The following is a 16,024-nucleotide window of genomic DNA, read 5'->3' as shown; positions in this document are numbered from 1 at the left end:
TCGCCAACAGGCTCGGGAGAGTCGAAGGCCGAGTCATGCGTCCTCCGAAACATGAACCGCCAAACAGAGCTTCTTAACACCTGCCCACTTAACCCGGAAGCCAGCTGCACCAATGTGTCAGAGGAAGCATTGTCAACTGACTACCAAAGTTATCAGTTAGCTTGCAGGCGCCCGGCCCGCCACAAGGAGTCACTACAGGCGATGAGGCAAGTAAAGCCCCCCCCTCCAACCAATTGTGCGCAGGACTGAGCCAGGACACGAGAGATGGGACGAGAGAGTGAGACAACATTGAGCCAGGGGAGAGACAGGGTAAGAAAGGGAGTGAGACAAGAGAAGAGAGAGACCGGGTGAGAGAGAGTGAGACAGTATAAAGGCATGGAGGGATTAGGGAGAGAGAGAGTTTTTGATAAACTCCCATATCTATTGGGTGAAATACCACAGTGTGAAGTTATGTTTATTTATTTTCCCTTTTGTACTTTAACTATTTGCACATCATTACAACACTGTATATAGACATAATCTCCTTCCGGAGACACCTGAAACCCCACCTCTTTAAGTAATACCTGGGATAGGATAAAGTAATCCTTCTAACCCCCCCCCCCCCCATAAAAAAAAAGATATAGATGTACTATTGTAAAGTGGTTGTTCCACTGGATATCATAAGGTGAATGCACCAATTTGTAAGTCGCTCTGGATAAGAGCGTCTGCTAAATGACGTAAATGTAATGTATAAGACATTTTAAATGTCTTTGTTCTTTTGGAACTTTTGTGAGTAATGTTTACTGTACATTTTTTATTGTTTATTTCACTTTTGTTTATTATCTATTTAACTTGCTTTGGCAATGTAAACATATGTTTCCCATGCCAATAAAGCCCTTAAATTGATATTGAGAAAGATAGAGAGATGGGGGAGGGGGGATCAATATTAGAATGAAATGGGGTCAGGTTCAAGTATTATTTATTTATTTTTATTTAACCTTTATTTAACTAAGCTAGTCAGTTAAGAACACAATCTGCATCCTAAATGGCACCCTATTCCCTATATAGTGCATTACTTTCAACATCAAAAGTAATGCACTATATAAAGAATAGGTTGTCATTTGAAATGAAACCATAGTGAAATGCAACTCCTCTAAACTGTGTTTCGTTACTGATATATAGACACATACTCATTGACTTTTCAAAATGTCTTAATATATTATTAGATTATGGCAACTATGATGTGTGAGATAAGAACAGAGCCAGTATGTGCTTGCTAAGGTGAGAGGTTGAGAGTGGACGAGAGAAGGGGGAGAGGTGAAGGAAGGGGTGAGAGAGGTTGACAAGTAAGAAGGTAAGCACTGAGGTTGAGGAAGTTCACTGTTACAGAGGATATTGGCAGGCTTCTGGCAAGGAAATGGCAACCTATTCTTTGCATAGTGCATTACTTTTGATAAGAGCCCTATGGGCCCTGGTTGAAAGTAATGCACTATATAGGGAATAGGGTGCCATTTAGGAAGCAGATTTTAACACCACCACTCAGTAGTGTAAAGAGAAGAATAATGTGGAATCACTGTAAACACATTTCCTGACCACCTTTTTCAATATTTCCCTTTTGTCTAATAAATCACAATAGTGAATCGGTGCTTTGCCTATAGGCTTTAACAGGCTCAGTAATCTGACCACAAACCCTTACACACACACACACACACACACACACACCTCATCCAAACCTGAGCAAGCCAACGCCAGCAGCCTTCCACTCCAACCAACCTAAAGTGGGTACAAATATACTGTAGGCATGTGGCGCTCTCAAGAGATGGAGAAGATTAGAAAACACTGTATTCTCCAAGAATACCGGAGAACAGAAAACACTTTTCAAACCCATGGTGGCGGAACATCAAAGCCTGTAGAAAATGCAACGGATTCCAAAACAAGGAGAAACGCTATATGTCCGTGTTCACAGATGGGCAAGCCAGCATGCTGGTGACGGATGGTCTGTCATTTTCAGAATATACATCTCCAGATCTCTCCCCACCTCACCTCACCCCTTATACCCCACACCCCACCGTGATGAAACCATAGTGAAATGCAACTCCTCTAAACTGTGTTTCGTTACTGATAAATAGACACATACTCATTGACTTTTCAAAATGTCTTAATATATTATTAGATTATGACAACTATGATATAAGTGTCCATGACCGCTCACAGTCCTTTTTTACAGTTTTCCCTGGTAACTAGTGTTAATCTTTGTGAGAACAGAGTAATTTAGGTCTACATGCTGTCTTTGTCTCTATCCCTGTGTCCATCCTTAATCTCTTTCTCTCTCCTCTTCTTTTTCGACTTTGTTCTTCATTCTTTCACTCCAGATTCCTCTTCTCTTCCTGTCACCTCATGTTGCCTCCATCTCCACTCTCTTTCCTCCTCTCTTTCCCCTCCCGCTCTCTTCTCTCTCTCTCTCTCTCTCTCTCTCTCTCTCTCTCCTGCATGCCCCAGGTGTGTGCAGGTCTCTGTCTGATGATGTGTTATCAGGGGACTGTGGAGCCATAGCCTTCACACAGGGCCCGCGATTTTGCCAGGGCGATAACATCATTCAAATTCACACAGTCTGATGCACACACACGCACACAGTGCTCCACACACCTCCCCACTTGCACAGTTTTTTGACACCAACATTGCTATCCCTCTGCTATGATCATATTATTTACATGGTTAGTATAAAAATGTAAAACCACTATACAATACATTATTTTGTTGATCTTTTTTAAAAGTTTGACAATTGTTTATGTCTGCATGTGTTTGTGTGTGTGCGTGTGTCTGTGTATGTGTTTGTGTGTGTGTGTGCTCATGTGTGGGAGAAAGAGATTTTGTGCGTGTTTGTCTACAATAGATAGGACCTTGTCTGTCTCGTTGTCTCCCTCCCACAGTAGCGGACTTAACATTAGGCAGAAGAGGCAATTGCCTCAGCCTCACATCATCAAGGGGCCTCGTGATAATAATACTAGTCATCTTTTTTTGTTGTTGTTGCTTGAGCCCCCCCATTCTCCGCTTGAGGAGCAGCAAAATCTGCAGGTCGCTTCAAAGTTGCAAAGGAAATGGGGAGTGAGGGAGGTTTTGCCTTTCCACTGTGCCCAGGTTAATGAGGCTCCATCTAATAAAAGAGCAATCATTTATTTACATACATATGCATATCCGGTGTTTAATATTGATATTAATATAATTCAAGATTTTCTCATAATAGTAGAAACAAGTGTCATTAATCACTCACAGACTGGTTCATAATAATGGACTTTTTCACGCTTACAGCATTCCTGTGCATTGTTTCACACAATATGATTGCAAACAGCACTTTTATTTGATAATACTGCCATCGTCGATGAGGCAGATGCAGAGGACATGTACAGTATGTGTAGCCCATGTATCTGATGCTGTCTGGCCCAAAAAAGTTTGGCATGTCATACTGTTTTTGTCCAGACAGCATCAGATACATGGGCTACATATAGTAAGCCAGAGGGGAGCTGTTTCGCTTGCACAGATGCTTTATTCGGTGAGATAGTTTCAGCCACTTGCAAATTATTTTGGATGAACATACAAAGGTAACGTACTTTTTGAAATGATTTGTTTGACAGATGAAAATCAGATGAAAACATCCTGACTGGTTGTGTTCTTGCCATATTAAAAGGTAATACATTTTTACTGTTAAATTACATGTCTTTTTAAATGCAAAAAATGACATAAAAAAATTGTGCAAGAGCACATAGGAGGGGATGGAGGGAGGCCTCAGACTGCCCTCTGCCTGGAGCATCCAAATGACTAAATATGCCCCTGCTCCCTCCACCCCTGCTCCATTTGTGTTGCCATCTGTCGGAAACCCAAACAATCCTTGTGGACAGAGTGTCTATCTCACTACATCTCCCCAGATAACTCTGTCTCTCTTCCGGCACAGACAATCTCATTCATTAGGAACACGCAACAGTCAGTCAACAAAAGGAGATTCTGTTACCTTGGGAAACAAGGAAAAACAAGGCAAATCAAACCAGCAGCTCTAACTTGATACAAGATTATCATACATTCTTGTTGTGTCTGACCTACTTCAGGAAGGTACCCACCTGAGATAAGAAGGTCTGAGCTATGACACGTTTCAGGTCAACATGGCATCCTGGGCATGGCAGAACTGAACCACTGGGGTTTCTGGGTGGGTTTGTGGGTACGCCTTGTTGTGAGAGGATTATTGACTCAACGTGAGTGTTCAAGATGCTAAATATAGGATTATTTCACAATATAGGATAATTATAGCAAATTGACTGGTTAAATGCCTCTCCAGGCATTGTGAAGATTGGTTGTTCTTTACAGAGCTGCGGATAATCAGCTCAAACACACACGCAATGACTTGCACTCCCAGCCCTAGTAGTGGAAGACAAACAGAATATAATACAGTATGCAAATGTGCGTGCCGGGGTACTGTAGAATGTCGTGTTTGGCGAGGAATCCTTTGAATTTCTGTCTACTCAATAGTGCTGTTGATAATTGTTAGAGGATGTGTTAGAGGATTTTCTCAAATACAGAGTAAACATAGACCAGTCATCAGTGTAACAAGCACACTTCCAAACACTTGAAACGCTTTAGCACTTTTTTCTCCACTAGGAAGCATAAATTGAACCAAGGTTCTATCAACATCAGCTGAATGTTACGTCAGGGTTTTACCTGGAGTGTTGCCATTCCATGTTATACTGTATTCACGCCAACTTAGTGAGTTGGGTGTGTGAAACTGACTGTTGTCCCGTTTGTCCCCAGGTGTGTAGCTGCACCGGAAAGTCCAGGTGTCACTGTGATGGAGTAAAAGGCAGTAAGGTAAGTGGCGTAACACTTTAACACTCTATATTATACTTTACTTTATTCATTAACCCTACTCCAGAAAGAGAGAGAAAGACTGCTGCTCTGCATCTCACCTGATCACCTTACCGCATCATACCTCATCACACCTATGCTAGTTCCCAAACGCTTCCAATAATCCAGAGGTCACAATCAGAGATTTCATGCAGTCCGTCTTGAAACTTCCTCCAGAGAGCATGCTTCGGGTTTGTATGTCCAACAGCTACTCCTTCATCACCCTGTTTTCCCTGAGTACACAGTCTGTTTGAATAAAATGTTTTTTACCTTGGCTGTGAGTGGCTTGTTCTTTCCATGGAGCGTGAGAATTTCACTCTGACTAAACTCTAGGCTCCTCCTCAGCTTCAGAGTGCACAGACTTGGAGCTCGAAATGACCTATCAACGCAAAATGTTATCACTACCAACAAAAGGAGCTGATCAAAAGAAGGGAAAAGGAACTCAAAGGGACAATATTCGGTCTTAATTATCAATTTCCCCAGGAGATAAGGAATGTTGCAAAAGACTGTATCCTGTACAGAAGAGTTGCAAAAGACTGTATCCATGCAACCGAGGGAGAGGGATAAGCGTGCCTTTCTCATTTATCAATCTGACTCCATTATTATGTGAATAAATGCAATAGGAGGATCTCGCAAGATAGTGAATCATTGCATTACCGACTCATTTTGACTATAATGAATATGTGCCTATCTTGCAACATTATGCAATTATTAAGAGGCTAGATACAAATCGCTAATCCTGGCAACCAATGTTCTAGCATTCATTTATTGAGGCAAGCAGCTCAGGGAGGTCAAGTTGGTAGCCAAGCATGTGCTATGTGTATAGTGTAAGTATAACAACTATCAATAGACCTACTAAATTATAGGCATATACTGTAGTCAATCAAAGAATTACTCTCTAAAACAAGGAATGCATTTACTAAATTCAACTAAAAAAATGTATTAGTCACAAAATAATTGACACAAGCAATTCCAGTGTACATGAAATACATGTTACATTACAGAATAACATAGTTGTCTTATTTAGTTGATAGTAATTTACTATGTTACACATCTTTAGTTTAGAATAATATCTAAGAGAAAAATACATGTGTGTCTGATACGCACAGGAGCTTAGTAGCAAGTTCGCAAAGTATGAGTGAATTTACTGCCCTTAAACCAAATTCAAGTGTGAACATACCCCCAACCTGAATTAACATTTCGTAGCACTTTGATAGTGAAACAAAAGGCAGGAAAACACACCCAGACTCTAATCTAATCATACGAAATTTGAATGGTATGACCAGACAACAGGAATGTGCCTGATAACCAGTCAACCTAACATACAATTTCAATCCAGTCACTTTAAAAATACATCAACCAGAAAACATACAATGCAATAAGACATCAAAATGGGCAGCTCTTTATAAGCTCTTGAAACAAAGCAAACACAACAATTTAATTCACATAGTTACATTAATTTAGTCAATTCAAGTTTTCATCAGGTGTCACATTTCAGTGACCCCAGGACTTCTGTGGGAATGTCTCAACCTGGAGATTGCAACGGCGAAGGTGTGGCTTTCTCCTGTGAGATGAAAATATACAGCCATCCATCTTGACAATGCCAAATTGATTCAAAATGCCAGGCTGGCATCAGCAAGTCGCATCTTCATCACTGGCCTTCATCATCGTTCACATTTGTTCACTCAATTTTTTGACTACAAAAAGATTCAATCTCTCCTTCTCTCTCTCTCTTGTCTAAAACTTTCTATAATTTGATATGTTTGTTGTTTGTTTGTCTTTGTCTACAGTACATCTATGTTTACAACAAGCAATGGGAAGATATTGGGGAATAACATCTTGTTGGGGTACATTTGTACTTTATTGAAGCCGTCTATAGTAATGCAATTTCTCTTTCATAATAATGTGAAACGTCAATTACTATGGAAATGCAGGGATTTGTTTTTCTATGAATATTATGTTTAATGCAGTTATGATGTTTATACTATAGATTACAATTATCATCCTGCATATTAAGGCTATACTCACTTCATGTTACATACATAGACACTCAACCATGCAAACTGGCCAGGTCATTATCTATTCAGACATCACACACAATTGACTCTTTATAATCTTATTTAAACACCATACACACGTTTTATTTAACTAGGCAAGTCAGTTAAGAACACATTCTTATTTACAATGTGTTACAGCCTGGGTTCAAACCAGGGACTGTAATGACGCTGCACTGAGATGCAGTGTCTTAGACCGCTGCGCGACTTGGGAGACACTTGTTTGAAAGGCTTCCATTAAAGAACACCCTCTGTGTTCTGTTAGCCAAGTAACTCTTTATCCACATTATAGCAGGGGGTGTAAAGCCATAACACATATGTTTTTCCAGCAGCAGACTATGATCAATAATGTCAAAAGCTGTACTGAAGTCTAACAAGAAAGCCCCCACAATCATTTTATCATCAATTTCTCTCAGCCAATCATCAGTGCTAATAAAGTGCTTTGTTCCTGGCCATTTTGAGACTGTAATTGAACCCATTAATGCTGATGCTCTAGATACTCAACTAGTCTAAAGAAGACTAGTTTTATTCCTTCTTTAATGAGGACAACAGTTTTTCAGCTGTGCTAACATAATTATAAAAGGGTTTTCTAATGATCAATTAGCCTTTTAAAATTCTAAACTTGGATTAGCTAACACAACGTGACATTGGAACACAGGAGTGATGGTTGCTGATAATGGGCCTCTGTACACCTATGTAGATATTCCATACAAAATGATCAGTTTCCAGCTACAATAGTCATTTACAACATTAGCACTGTATTTCTGATCAATTTGGTGTAATTTTAATGGACAAAAAAATGCTTTTCTTTCAAAAACAAGGACATTTCTAAGTGACCCCAAACTTTTGATATACAGTTGAAGTTGGAAGTTTACATACACCTTAGCCAAATACATTTAAACTCAGTTTTTCACAATTCCTGACATGTAATCCTTATAACAATTAGAGGTCGACCGATTGTGATTTTTCAACGCCGATACCGATTTATTGGAGGACCAAAAAAGCCGATACCAATTAATCGGCTGCTTTAAAAAAATAAATAAAATAAAAATGGTTTTGTTTTATTTATTTATTTGTAATAATGACAATTACAACAATACTGAATGAACACTTATTTTAACTTAATATAATACATTAATAAAATCAATTTAGCCTCAAATAAATAATGAAACATGTTCAATTCGGTTTAAATAATGCAAAAACAAAGTGTTGGAGAAGAAAGTAAAAGTGCAATATGTGCCATGTAAAAAAACTAACCTTGAAGTTCCTTGCTCAGAACATGAGAACATATGAAAGCTGGTGGTTCCTTTTAACATGAGTCTTCAATATTCCCAGGTAAGATGTTTTAGGTTGTAGTTATTATAGGACTATTTCTCTCTATACGATTTGTATTTCATATACCTTTGACTATTGGATGTTCTTATAGGCACTTTAGTATTGCCAGTGTAGCAATATAGCTTCCGTCCCTCTCCTCGCTCCTACCTGGGCTCGAACCAGGAACACATCGACAACAGCCACCCTCGAAGCAGCGTTACCCATGTAGAGGAAGGGAAAATACTACTCCAAGTTTCAGAGCGAGTGACGTTTGAAACGCTATTAGCACGCACCCGGGCCAACTAGCTAGCCATTTCACATTCATTACACCAGCCTAATCTTACACCAGCTTGAAGTCATAAACAGCGCAATGCATTGCGAAGGGCTGCTGGCAAAACGCACGAAAGTGCTATTTTGAATGAATGCTTACGAGCCTGCTGGTGCCTACAATCGCTCAGTCAGACTGCTCTATCAAATCATAGACTTAATTATAACACACAGAAACACGAGCCTTAGGTCATTAATATGGTAGAATCTGGAAACTATCATCTCGAAAACAAAACGTTATTCCCGTTACATTGCACAACCTTCAGTGTTATATCATAATTACGTAAAATTCTGGCAAATTAGTTCGCAACGAGCCAGGCGGCCCAAACTGTTGCATATACCCTGACTGCGTGCAATGAACGCAAAATGACACAATTTCACCTGGTTAATATTACCTGCTAACCTGGATTTCTTTTAGCTAAATATGCAGGTTTAAAAATATATACTTCTGTGTATTGATTTTAAGAAAGGCATTGATGTTTATGGTTAGGTACAGTCGTGCAACGATTGTGCTTTTTTCGCAAATGAGCTTTTGTTAAATCATCCCCGTTTGGCGAAGTCGGCTGTCTTTGTTAGGAAGAAATAGTCTTCACAGTTCGCAAAGAGCCAGGTGGCCCAAACTGCTGCATATACCCTGACTCTGTTTGCAAGAGAAGTGACACGTTTTCCCTAGTTAAAAGAAATTCATGTTAGCAGGCAATATTAACTAAATATGCAGGTTTAAAAATATATACTTGTGTATTGATTTTAAGAAAGGCATTGATGTTTATGGTTGGAGCAACGTGTACCTAAGCGATTATATGCAACGCAGGACAGGCTAGATAAACTAGTAATATCTTCAACCATGTGTAGTTAACTAGTGATTATGATTGATTGTTTTTTATAAGATAAGTTTAATGCTAGCTAGCAACTTACCTTAGCTTCTTACTGCATTCGCGTAACCTCGTGGAGTGCAATGTAAAGCAGGTGGTTAGAGCGTTGGACTAGTTAACCGTAAGGTTGCAAGATTGAATCCCTGAGCTGACAAGGTAAAAATCTGTCGTTCTGCCCCTGAACAAGGCAGTTAACCCACCGTTCCTAGGCCGTCATTGAAAATAAGAATGTGTTCTTAACTGACTTGCCTAGTTAAATAAAGGTCTAAAAAAAAAAAAAATAATCGGCCAAATCGGCTCACAAAAATACAGATTTCCGATTGTTATGAAAACTTGAAATCAGCCCTAATTAATCGGCCACCATTCCGATTAATCGGTCGACCTCTAATAACAATTCCCTGTCTTAGGTCAGTAAGGATCAACACTTTATTTTAAGAATGTGAAATGTCAGAATAATAGTAGAGTGAATGATTTCTTTCAGCTTTTATTTCTTTCATCACATTCCCAGTGGGTCAGAAGTTTACATACACTCAATTAGTATTTGGTTGCATTGCCTTTCAATTGTTTATCTTGGGTCAAACGTTTCGGGTAGCCTTCCACAAGCTTCCCACAATAAGTTGGGTGAATTTTGGCCCATTCCTCCTGACAGAGCTGGTGTAACTGAGTCAGGTTTGTAGGCCTCCTTGCTCGAGACACGCTTTTCAGTTCTGCCCACACATTTTCTATAGTATTGAGGTCAGGGCTTTGTGATGGCCTCTCCAATACCTTGATTTTGTTGTCCTTAAGCCATTTTGCCACAACTTTGGAAGTATGCTTGGGGTCATTGTCCATTTGGAAGACCCATTTGTGACCAAGCTTTAACTTCCTGACTGATGTCTTGAGATGTTGCTTCAATATATCCACCTAATTGTCCTGCCTCATGATGCCATCTATTTTGTGAAGTGCACCAGTCCCTCCTGCAGCAAAGCACCCCCACAACATGATGCTGCCACCCCCGTGCTTCACGGTTGAGATGGTGTCTTTGGCTTGCAAGCCTCCCCCTTTATCCTCCAAACATAACAATGGTCATTATGGCCAAACAGTTCTATTTTTCTTTCATCAGACCCGAGGACATTTCTCCAAAAAGTATGATCTTTGTCCCCATGTGATGTTGCAAACTGTAGTCTGGCTTTATTATGGCGGTTTTGGAGCAGTGGCTTCTTTCTTGCGGCGCAGCATTTCAGGTTATGTCGATATAGGACTCGTTTTACTGTGGATATAGATACTTTTGTACCTGTTTCCTCCAGCATCTTCACAAGGTCCTTTGCTGTTGTTCTGGGATTGATTCGCACTTTTCGCACCAAAGTACGTTCATCTCTAGGAGACAGAACCCATCTCCTTCCTGAGTGGTATGACGGCTGCGTGGTCCTATGGTGTTTATACTTGCGTACTATTGTTTGTACAGATGAATGTGGTACTTTCAGGCGTTTGGAAAGGATGAACCAGACTTGTGGAGGTATACACTTTTTTGAGGTCTTGGCTGATTTCTTTAGATTTTCCCATGTCAAGCAAAGAGGCACTGAGTTTGAAGGTAGGGCTGGAAATACATCCCACAGGTACACCTCAAATTGACTCAAATTATGTAAATTATTTTAGCAAACAATTATTTTCATTCCTCCTTTATTATCCCTAATATCCTTACACCCTTGCAACAGATATGGGATACACACACACACACACACACACACACACACACACACACACACACACACACACACACACACACACACTCAACCCCTTTCCCCCACAATCAACCATAAGCTCAGATGCTCAACGGTTGTTACATCCCAGAGCCCAACTCAAGACAGGACCTGATTTATGGATGCATATACAGTTAAATCTGTTTGAGAAAGCATGCAAGATTGAGCAAAACGTGGCAAAAATGTTAGATTTGATTAACCATTGTCAAGTCCTAGGTGATGGAGATCAGATCCACTATGTTCCCCTGAAACACACACACACTGGTCCCCAGTTGTGACCATTTGCCCAAGCATCTTTGTGCAGTCAGACCTTTGATTCTTTTGTGCCACCAGGGCCTCTCTGATTGTCGGAGTGTGACCCCCCTCCCCATGGGTTACTGCAGCCAGTGTTGCTAGCACTGCCACTACCTGGGTGGGGATACCCCACCGGAATTCCCACCGGCTAGGTACTAGGTCGTCAAGGTTCTCATTAGCAGCTTTGAGAATTTCCTTGTACAGTCGTGGCCAAAAGTTTTGAGAATGACACGAATATCAATTTCCACAAAGTCTGCTGCCTCAGTGTCTTTAGATATTTTTGTCAGATGTTACTATGGAATACTGAAGTATAATTACAAGCATTTCATAAGAGTCAAAGGCGTTTATTGACTTAAATGAAGTTGATGCGAAGAGTCAATATTGCCCGTTCTTTTTCAAGACTTCTGCAATCCACCCTGGCATGCTGTCAATTAACTTCTGGGCCACATCCTGACTGATGGCAGCCAATTCTTGCATAATCAATGCTTGGAGTTTGTCAGAATTTGTGGGTTTTTGTTTGTCCACCCGCCTCTTGAGGATTGACCACACGTTCTCAATGGGATTAAGGTCTGGGGAGTTTCCTGGCCATGGACCCAAAATCCGATGCTTTGTTCCCCAAGCCAATTAGTTAGCACTTTTGCCTTATGGCAAGGTGCTCCATCATGCTGGAAAATCATTGTTCGTCACCAAACTGTTCCTGGATGGTTGGGAGAAGTTGCTCTCGGAGGATGTGTTGGTACCATTCTTTATTCATGGCTGTGTTCTTAGGCAAAATTGTGAGCCCACTCCCTTGGCTGAGAAGCAACCCCACACATGAATGGTCTCAGGATGCTTTACTGTTGGCATGACACAGGACTGATGGTAGCTTTTTTTACGGATGCCCCAAACAATCGGAAAGGGGATTCATCAGAGAAAATGACTTTACCCCAGTCCTCAGAAGTCCAATCCCTGTACCGTTTGCAGAATTTCAGTCTGTCCCTGATGTTTTTCCTGGAGAGAAGTGGCTTCTTTGCTGCCCTTCTTGACACCAGGCCATCCTCCAAAAGTCTTCGCCTCACTGTGCGTGCAGATGCACTCACACCTGCCTGCTGCCATTCCTGAGCAAGCTCTGTACTGGTGGTGCCCCGATCCCGCAGCTGAATCAACTTTAGGAGATGGTCCTGGCGCTTGCTGGACTTTCTTGGGCGCCCTGAAGCCTTCTTCACAACAATTGAACCGCTCTCCTTGAAGTTCTTGATGATCCAATAAATGGTTGATTTAGGTGCAATCTTACTGGCAGCAATATCCTTGCCTGGGAAGCCTTTTTTGTGCAAAGCAATGATGACGGCACATGTTTCCTTGCAGGTAAACATGATTGACAGAGCAAGAACAATGATTCCAAGCACCACCCTCCTTTTGAAACTTCCAGTCTGTTATTCAAACTCAATCAGCATGAAAGAGTAATCTCCATGCTTGTCCTCGTCAACACTCACACCTGTGTTAACTAGAGAATCACTGACATGATGTCAGCTGGTCCTTTTGTGGCAGGGCTGTTTTTTGGGGGAATTTTTGGGGGGAATTCAGTTCATTTGCATGGCAAAGAGGGACTTTGCAATTAATTGCGATTCATCTGATCACTCTTCATAACATTCTGGAGTATATGCAAATTGCCATCATACAAACTGAGGCAGCAGACTTTGTGAAAATGTATATTTGTGTCACTCAAACTTTTGGCCACGACTGTATATTATGCTTTCTCATCAGGGGGCTCTGGCTTTGCAGGTCCAACCCTGCCAGGCAGGCTCAGAATCTTGAGGGGGCAGTGCTTCTCTGACCGCATTTATCCTTCTGTTTTGGCTGCATCTAGGCAGCTTACAGCAGGCCCATGAAACAGATAGGGACTTCTATTTAGTGTATGGGTCGTTCAGTTTCTGGTGTAGCCACCAGCTGCATTAAGTACTTTAGTGCATCTCCTCTTCATGGACTGCACCAGATTTGCCAGTTCTTGCTGTGAGATGTTACCCCATTCTTTCACCAAGGCACCTGCAGGTTTCCAGACATTTCTGGGTGGAATGGCCATAGCCCTCACCCTCCGATCCAACAGGTTCCAGACGTGCTCAATGGGATTGAGATCCGGGCTCTTCGCTGGACAAAATAGGACCGCTTGTGTTGCGTCAATCTTTCCTCAGTTAGCACTAGGACAAATGTAGCCTACATTTTTCCGGTTTGGATGATTGTGTTATGCCATAGATACATCTGTGAATATCTCAACATTGCATCCAAAAATAAACTGCTCACATTCTGGACATAACTTTGTAAGTACTGCGTTTGATGATGCATACTTCAAGATACCCTTCATTTGCACCGTAGTCGAGTTCCATGCTATTACTATAGCATCCTTCACCACTACTACCGCTGCTTCAGTTGCTGTCCCTACCTCGACTGCCTTGATGAATAACTATTGCATTGAATCTGTCTCCTTCTCCTGATCTCCTATTGCCTTTGTGGTTCACTGATAGATCTAGGACTGAATCTTTCAGATACTCCCTACCTGTCTCCCAACTCCTACTTGTTTTTTTAGCCACCAACATCTCCAATAATATCCTATGTTCTGCTACAGTGACAGTGAGTATCTGTGGATAATACTTCCCTGTGCTCAGGTTAGGTACACATCTCTCATCCCATGGCCGATCTACACCCCACCCCTTTGTGGACACCCTCGTTACAGTGTAAACTTTGGGTCCTAACGGTTAATAAGCAGCAATCTTCTGACACTTTCCTTTTACCGTCACTCGGTCCCAATCTTCTGGGAGACATGTCAAGTATTTGCTTCCGGATAGGAATGGGGGAGAGATTAGTGGGTTTGGAAGAGTATCCAACTGTACAAAACTCTGAGTCACATGTTTCTTCATCATACTCTACAACTGGATCCTGGACTTCCTGACGGTCCACCCCCAGGTGGTAAGGGTAGGTAACAACACATCTGCCACGCTGATCCTCAACACCCTCAAGGGTGCTTGCTCAATCACCTCCTGTACTCCCTGTTCACCCACGACTGCGTGACCATGCACAACTCCAACAGCATCCTTAAGTTTGCTGGTGACACAACAGTGGTAGGCCTGATCACCGACAACGATGAGACAGCCTATAGGGAGGAGGTCAGAGACCTGGCAGTGTGGTGCCAGGATAACAACTTCTCCCTCAAAGTAAGCAAGACAAAGGAGCTGATCTTGGACTACAGGAAAAGGAGGGCCGAACACGCCCCTATTCACATCGACGAGGCTGTAGTGAAGTGGGTCGAGAATTTCAAGCTCCTTTGTGTCCACATCATCAACAAACTATCATGGTCCAAACACACCAAGACAGTCGTGAAGAGGGCACAACAAAGCCTATTCCCCATCAGGAAAATGAAGATATTTGGCATGGGTTCTCAGATCCTCAAAAAGTTCTACAGCTGCACCATCGAGAGCATACTGACTGATTGCATCATTGCCAGATGCTGTTGATCTGAGCCATGACCAGCCTTTCAAAGCACTTCATGGCTACCGATGTGAGTGCTACAGGGCGGTAGTAATTTAGGCTGGTTACCTTCACTTTCTTGGCACAGAAAAACAGTCTTGTAGCTTAGCATCTGCGTCATCTGATCACTTCCGCATTGAGCGAGTCACTGGTACTTCCTGCTTTAGTTTTTGCTTGTAAGAAGGCATCAGGAGGATATAATTGTGGTCAGATTTGGCAAATGGAGGGCGAGGGAGAGCTTTGTATGTGTCTCTGTGTGGGAAGTGAAGGTGGTCTAGAGTTTTTTTTTTTCCTATGGTTGCACATGTGACATGCTGGTAGAAATGAGGTCAAACGGATTTAAGTTTGCTTGCATTAAAGTCCCCGGCCCACTAAGAGCACCGTTTCTGGGTGAGCATTTTCTTGTTTGCTCATGGCCTTATACAGCTTGTTGAGTGTGGCATTGGTTTGTGATGGTAAGCAGACGGCTACGAAAAATATAGATGAAAACTCTTTTGGTAGCTAGTGTGGTCTACAGCTTATCATGAGGTACTCTACTTCAGGCGAGCAATACCTTGAGACTTCCTTAATATTAGAAATAGCGTACCAGCTGTTATTAACAAATCGACACACACCACCACCACTTGTCTTACCAGATGTAGCTGTTTTGTCCTGCCAATGCACGGAAAATCCAACCAACTGTATAGTATCTGTGTCGTCATTTAGCCACGACTCGGTGAAACACAAGATATTACAGTTTTTTGCCGTAGTAGCCTATTCTCTATGAGCAGGGCAGAGCGCAAAGTAGAGCATAAACAAACAAATGCGCAGAACGTGATCCTCACAGGACCCCAGTGTCCATTCTGGAGCGTGAAGTCAAGAGCTCTCCTGGTCGGCTGCTGCATAGCAACCTAGTGGTGCCAAACGCTGCTCTAGAAATCCTATGCAAATTGTGATCACCAGAACGGGCCATTTTTCTGGGGGTTCTGACGTTTTGGCCTCTAAAATGTGTTTATTATGATCAAGTTCAATTCCCAGGGTAATTTTAAAACAAAAGTTTGTTACATACAGTATCAAG

At 41.7% G+C, this 16,024-nt stretch overlaps 1 protein-coding gene across 1 annotated transcript in view; it reads left to right on the top strand.

Moving 5' to 3' along the window:
• The window catches only part of LOC106612355 (collagen alpha-5(IV) chain), a 143,974-nt gene that overhangs the window by 26,931 nt on the left and 101,019 nt on the right, over nt 1-16,024 (top strand). The window contains exon 2 of the mRNA XM_014213415.2: nt 4,777-4,833. Within this exon, the coding sequence (XP_014068890.1) occupies nt 4,777-4,833 (57 nt within the window). The remainder of the gene's footprint in view (nt 1-4,776; nt 4,834-16,024) is intronic.

This window comes from Salmo salar, chromosome ssa09 (assembly GCF_905237065.1).
Source record: "Salmo salar chromosome ssa09, Ssal_v3.1, whole genome shotgun sequence".
In the NCBI taxonomy this organism is placed as follows: domain Eukaryota; kingdom Metazoa; phylum Chordata; class Actinopteri; order Salmoniformes; family Salmonidae; genus Salmo; species Salmo salar.
Note: the sequence above shows the minus strand (reverse complement) of the source record. Positions and strands in the feature narration are given on the sequence as shown.